Genomic DNA, 6,578 nt, shown 5'->3' on the forward strand with positions numbered 1-6,578 from the left:
CATTGTCCGAAGATTTTATTCTGCTCGAAAACTAACACAATTGCTTCCCTTGGGGAAATTCCCTGAGATGTGTGCGTTGATTTTTAGGTTATTGCGCTAGAAAATATTGGACCTCTTATTCCACTTTGATGACGTCATCGGAATACTAGGTCTTATGTAGATTAGTATGGAATTGTCTTGGATGAGTGCGTAGAATATTATGGAATTGTTGTTGACTTGCCGGGGATTGCTGTGACGTCACGGCATTGCGCGCACTATCTCTAATGGAATAAAAAATAAAATCAAGTCTGCAGAATGAATTTCCAAAATGCACGTAATTTAGCTATAGCTAGCTATAAGTTCCTTATAATTGATGCAATCAATATGTTTTAAGCTCCAAAATGAAATTAAATCAATGTAAAACCATAGTTGAAAGACTGAAATAAGGACTAAATACATACATTAAAATCCACGACAAGTAACCAGTAACCATCCAACACATGTGGGATAAGACAGAAGATAAGGCAGAAGAAATCAGTCAAACCTTTGTACGGAAAGCGAAATATGCGTCTTTCGCAATAAACGGCGCGCCATTTAACAACTTTTCGTTCCTGAAGTTTCGTTTCCAAACACTAGCCACCTAAGGTGTGTGTCGGTAACTTTTACAGGAATAAGAAATACGTTTATTTTAAGCTAGACTTAAAGGGGAATTAAGCCCAAATTTTTTTTCTTTGGAAATATCTTTTACAAACTCTACTTATTTTGATGGTATATAAAAAAAATTGAAATTCTTTGAATTTACATCCCTTTTCTAGCATAAAAGTTGACAACAGTAATCGCCATGTTTAAATCATAAAAATCTGCGATGGAGATCTATATTGTATTTTACGCTCATTTCAATTTTTTGATCCCTTCATCTTTTTTAAAGTTGTTTACACAATGTGAGCAAACGTAACAGCGTATTTGTTGATGTTATCTTTCTTCCAAAAACGATACCTACTTGTAAAGCTTATGGCTGTAGAAATAGTACTGGGAAAGGAGAGGTGAAGAAGTCTTTTTTTATGATTCCTCGACCGAACAGTAACGAAGAAAAGTTGCGTTGTTTGAGATGGATAAACAACATGGGTCGTGTCGATGTGAACATCAATACGTTGAAATTTGGTAAAGACGCTGTGTTATGCGAAGATCATTTTCACCCAGATTGTTTAAAAAAAGAAATAACATTGCCGGAATATTTTACGAAAAGAAAAAAAAGAAAGAGTTAGTACCGGGGGCAGTGCCAACAAAATTTTCGCACAAAACATACGATGAAATAAACATGGACGGCACAAAACATTTACAGCAACGAAAATTATCTGTTAGACGAAGTGAAGAATTAGCACGTTCTGAAGTTGGTCACTTTTTTCTAACATATAATTACATCAGTTTTCTTTCTATTTTTTATCTAGACTACCTCTGGAGTGTTTTCAAATGATATTGTTTGGGTCCTGTTTACACTGAGTTGTATTTAATTTTGTGTTTTACAGCTTATCGGCCATCTGCTAACGGAAAACGAAGTTTCTCAAAACGAAACTGTGAATGTTCAAACAAATCCAACTTTGGTTGAAGAAGAAACCATCATGATCATAAATGTGAAGGATGTAAGTCACGCTGTAACTGATTTTGATTTGTTGCAACTTTTTTTTCGGTTAAACTTAGTTATTTTATCTTTCAAGATTATTGAACCAACCCACAAAAACGTTGGAGTTCAATGTGAAATATCACTAAGCGACTTAAACAGAAGCTGTCAAACTGATCGGTTAGAATCATGTGACTTTGAAGCGCAAGCTCCTGAGTATTATTCCATTTCTGCTAATTACGTTGCTGTGGTAAACGATCACGCATATTCCAAAGAAAAAACTGTTTGCTCCACTCCTTCTAAAAAAAAGCACGTTTGTGAGGACGTCTTACTCTCTCCTATAAACTCGTCATTACAATCCTTACCAACTGACGATGAAAAAGACTCTGATTACATCGCTGAAAGTGCAGAAGAGTCAATCAATATTAGTGATGCTCATGAAACCGAACGAAGCATTTTAAAAGAAAAGAAATTTGTTGTTTTCGAAAGCATGCTAGATGAAATATTTAACTTACTGCCCTGTCGTTCATGTGATGGAACCGCAACCAGTATCGAAAAGCGTGAGCAGGAAACGTGTGTACTATACAAAGGGTATTGCATCAATGAGCATGTGGTTTTTGACTGGAAAAGTCAACCCATGCTTGGAAAAATGCCAGCATTTAATTTGTTACTATCCTCTGCAATATTTTGTTCAGGTAAAAAAAATCTTCTTTTGCATGCTGCATGATGATATGCAAATTTACAGCAGGCTACGCCATGTTTTCAAACGGGTTGAAAGCAACCTCATCTCTCGGACATGTTGACTTTTTGTTATTTTCGCTGCTCATTCAGCACGCTGCAGTCTGGATCACCTAAAATCATATATTACCATTTTAGGAAACACATATGAAAGGGTGAAGAAAGTTGCGAATTTTTCTGGTTTAAATTTTGTCAATCAACGAACATACTATGATGTTCAGCGATCACTGATAATCCCAACTGTAAACGACCATTTCGTGAAAAATATTGCCAGTGCAAGAGAGGATTGTCGGGGAGAGAATGAAGCATGTCTTGGCGATGGCAGATTTAACTCACCTGGTAAATCTGCCAAGTATTGCACATATAGTTTACAATCGTCAGCGTCTAACAAAATTGTTGCGACAACCACAATCCAAACAACAACCGGTAAAGGTTCGGCGCCCTTGGAGTTACAAGGCTTCAAAAATTGCCTTGAGCAGTTAAGTTCCGATAACTATCCTGTAGGAAGAGTTGCCACGGACCGAAACAGGCAAATCGCTAAATGGATACGTGAAAACAGGTTAGATATCATGCATCGGTATGATCCATGGCATTTTGCTAAGAACATCAAAGCCAAACTTAGACCATTAGTAAAACGAAAAGATAGGCGAATATTACAGGATTGGATCAAACCAATAGGAAATCATCTTTTCTGGTGTGCCGAAAACTGCCAAGGTGACCCAGAGCTGCTGGTGCAAATGTGGAAGTCGATACTTCAACATGTTACGAATAAACATAATTTTGCGAAGCAATATCCCAAGTATCCCAGGTGCCGACACGAAGCCTATTCTAGTGCTGAGGCACGAAAGAAGAAGTGGATTGAGAAACATTCGCCAGCGTATAATGCATTGGAAGAAATCGTCCTTGATAAAAAAAACTTGAAGGATATGGAACTTCTTTGCGAACCATACCACACAGGGGGCGTGGAAGTTTTTCACTCACTGATAACAGCGTGCGCACCAAAACGGCAACATTTCGAGTTGAATGTGATGAACGCCCGAGTGAAGTTGGCTATCTTGGACCATAACAATAACGTTGGTCGAAAGCAGGCTGTTGTAAAATGCGCGCGTAAAGGGAGTCAGAAGGTCGGTGAAAAAAAGTGGAAGTTTGTCTCAAGCAAATTGAATAAAGAGTGGGTCGTGAAACCTGTGAAAGAACCCAAGTCTTTCAGTTTTGTTGATGCGATAATGAATGACATAATTGAAAGAAAGGAGAGTGGGGTAAAGGTAAAGATCTCTGGTAAAGAAGTTGTAAACAAGCTTAGTCGACCACGTAACATTGCCCACACGGCCAGACCTGACACTTCGAAAATTTTAGAGAAACGGAATTATGCAAAACGATTCAAAAAATAACTCTGGTCCGTTGTACTTTATTTCGCTTTTTTGTTGTTGTTATTGTTTGTTTAAAAATGTTAAGTCCCGTTATATGTCAACAAATTTTTTGAATCCAGTATATTATCCATCTGAATCAGGAAATTCTTCCCTTATTTTCCGCACAACACAAGCTGGAATCACCACGCGACATCCTTTTCCAAGCCTTTCATAATATGTACCCAGGCCGTGTACTGTCGGTAACTGGTGTACCTCATTTCCCTACAACGGAATCAAAGTTTATGTTATAGTGTAAACCAGGATAAAATATTCGAAAGAAATTATTCATTCATCAAAACTTCTTTAAAACAAATTGTTATTTGAGGCACATGGGCTCTCCTCCTTTTTTATTAGATATTCTAGGAATGACATTATTTTTAATTTAATTAAATAATCTGCGATGGTGTGTATTTTCATAGCGCATGGACCTGTAAGATTATAAAGCGAAAAGTGAGAAGATAAGAAGAACTTTTTATTTGTGTGTGACAATGAGAAATATGGTCTGTGAAAATATTTACGAGAAACATATTTTTTGAAGAAAGACTTACTTATTAGTATATGTGGAGAGTTCGTTATATTTTTTCTGATATCGTCGATGTCGTATGCTGGCTGTCTCTAACACTGTGCGGTTCAAACATAAAATTTCAAAATCCTTGTGCATCGTGATGCACTTGTTATCATTCAACTTGTCGTTCAATAAATTGAAAAATTCTTGGCAACACTTGCATTCCACAAGAGCGAAGCAATTATAAATAACGCAACATGTACAAGTACACTAAATTTTCAAGTCTGCTTGAATTCAATTCGTCTTCTTCTTCGCTATCACTAGATTTAAAGTCACTTTTTCAAGTTCTGCTTTGGAGTATTCAGGCTCATTCATGTAACATCCTGTTACTGACGTTTCGCTAGAGTCACTTGAATATTCTACTTCTGAAATAGGAGAGTCAGAGCAGGAGCTTGAATTTTCCATATCTCGCTGCTTTCGCTCAGCGCAAGCTTATGCTTCTTCAGCGTAATATACGTCACGATATAACAGTCTCCAGAATCAGCCGTGGCCTCAGAAAATTTAAATGGCGCTTACCGTTCGCTCATAAAAGGGGTAACTTTTATATTAAAATCAATCCAAATAATATTTATTTTTCAAAATTTTGACCAGAATTTGGGAAACGAACATAATGTTAACCGAAATAATGCTATTTACGTTTGAGGCTTAATTCCCCTTTAACTACACTATAATAAATACAACATTGTGAGCACTAGATCTAAGGCATTCTTTAAAAAATCAATAAATAAAATTTTTACCGCCTCAGCTAGCTTCTCATGTAATCTCGCACATAAATTTGCTCCGTGTAAAATATTTACCAATGTGTTCATTTTCTATTCCGAGACGAAGAAAGGCTAAACCAAACACACATTCCTGCAGATTGTGTGCATGAACTAACCAGACGCGAAATTAATGTAAGAAAAAAGCGTCTTGTGGTTCTTAACAATACTTATAATGTAGACATTCTGGTCGAATAATACTTTTCTAATGACGTCATTGCAAAAGTGCCGACGTAACCGTAACTTTAACTGCATTTCCTCTTTTCTACAAAACTGCGAAAAATCCCACAACTGATACCTATTATTTTTTTTTCATTGAGATGTAAAACATAACAGTGTGTTAATCAAGACAAAGCTGTTTAGTTATAATTTTCTGGTTGTCGCTGTAAAACTAATAAAAACAGTAGTTGCACAATACACATTTTTTATATACTAGTCGTTAGCCCGTGAAAAAATCCAAGGGTTCGCCTGTCCTTTTTATAACGCATTGCGTTTGGGCAGCTAAGCTACCATTTTGCGTGACAGACAGATATATAGACTAGCTGGGAGACCCGGTGTCGAAACGCTTGGCTAGGGCACAAGTAATTGTTGTTGAACGCCCTAAGGAGTGCTTTAAGAACTGCAAACTGTGCAACATGGTCAGGTGGAGCGCCATTAGTACCGGTATACAGTATGTCATAAATCAAGTGAAGCATACACCATTGTAGTGCTGCAACTGTAACATAATTTTCAAAAAACAACTTTCCTGCAATGATAGCTGAAATAAAAACAGAGTTTACAAACCTTGGTACCCCATCATAGCAAAAACAACCGGTCACTATTACTTTATTTTGCTGAATAACTGTGAAAATTTAAAAATTAATTGTGACACCAGAGTTAGCGCTAAGTACAGTTAAATGGAGTCGCACATGCGGGTATGGATGATACCCTTTTGAAAAACACTTCAGTGCAGCTTCAGTTTAAATAAAAACACAAGAAACACATGACTGACCGGTTAGTACAGTTAAACAGAGTTGAACGGGCATAGCTATATAAAACTTTATTGCAACGCCTTAAAGAAAAACACAGGAAACAGCCTGTCATTAGCACCAGGCTGAGCACTTAACAGGTTAAATTATGTCATTCATGAGTATTAGGCATAAAAACATTTTCCAAAGAAACTTTATCACAACGGTTCAAATAAAAACACAGGAAACAGCCTGTCGTTACACCAGGCAGAGCGTTTAACAGGTGAATCGTGTCATACATGAGCATAGAGGTGATACCATTCTCCAAAAATCCTTATTGCTTTAGTTTTAAAGAAAATCACTGAACAGCCTGGCGTTAACCCGGTTCAGTTAAAAAAATTACTCAGCTATTTTATTTTGCAGAATAAATTTTCATAATAGTAATAAAAGCTGCAGTCACCTGACTGTACTTAGCATAATTATTATTATTAGGAATTTTGTTGGTAGCCAAACTGTTTTTGGCTACTGTCGCTTTTAAGTTAGAGGTAGCTAAAGAGCTAATTA

The 6,578-nt window shown here is 36.7% G+C and overlaps 1 protein-coding gene across 1 annotated transcript; it reads left to right on the forward strand.

Annotated features, from left to right (window-relative positions):
* Positions 1–304: 304 nt before the first annotated feature.
* On the forward strand, positions 305–3,798 carry LOC130629449 (uncharacterized). Its single transcript, XM_057442649.1, has 4 exons — positions 305–1,369; positions 1,506–1,619; positions 1,695–2,292; positions 2,474–3,798. Exons 1-4 carry the CDS (start codon positions 1,157–1,159, stop codon positions 3,724–3,726), a joined length of 2,178 nt encoding a protein of 725 aa, XP_057298632.1. The 5' UTR covers positions 305–1,156; the 3' UTR covers positions 3,727–3,798.
* Positions 3,799–6,578: the final 2,780 nt, after the last annotated feature.

Source organism: Hydractinia symbiolongicarpus, chromosome 2 (assembly GCF_029227915.1).
Source record: "Hydractinia symbiolongicarpus strain clone_291-10 chromosome 2, HSymV2.1, whole genome shotgun sequence".
In the NCBI taxonomy this organism is placed as follows: Eukaryota; Metazoa; Cnidaria; class Hydrozoa; order Anthoathecata; family Hydractiniidae; genus Hydractinia; species Hydractinia symbiolongicarpus.

Excerpts from the sequence above, each read along its gene's own strand:
- LOC130629449 (XM_057442649.1), top strand. The coding sequence starts at position 1,157 with ATGCGAAGATCATTTTCACCCAGATTGTTTAAAAAAAGAAATAACATT. Across the intron at positions 1,370-1,505 it reads AAGAATTAGCACGTTCTGAA|CTTATCGGCCATCTGCTAAC; the intron begins GTTGGTCACTTT and ends TGTGTTTTACAG. Across the intron at positions 1,620-1,694 it reads TGATCATAAATGTGAAGGAT|ATTATTGAACCAACCCACAA; the intron begins GTAAGTCACGCT and ends TTATCTTTCAAG.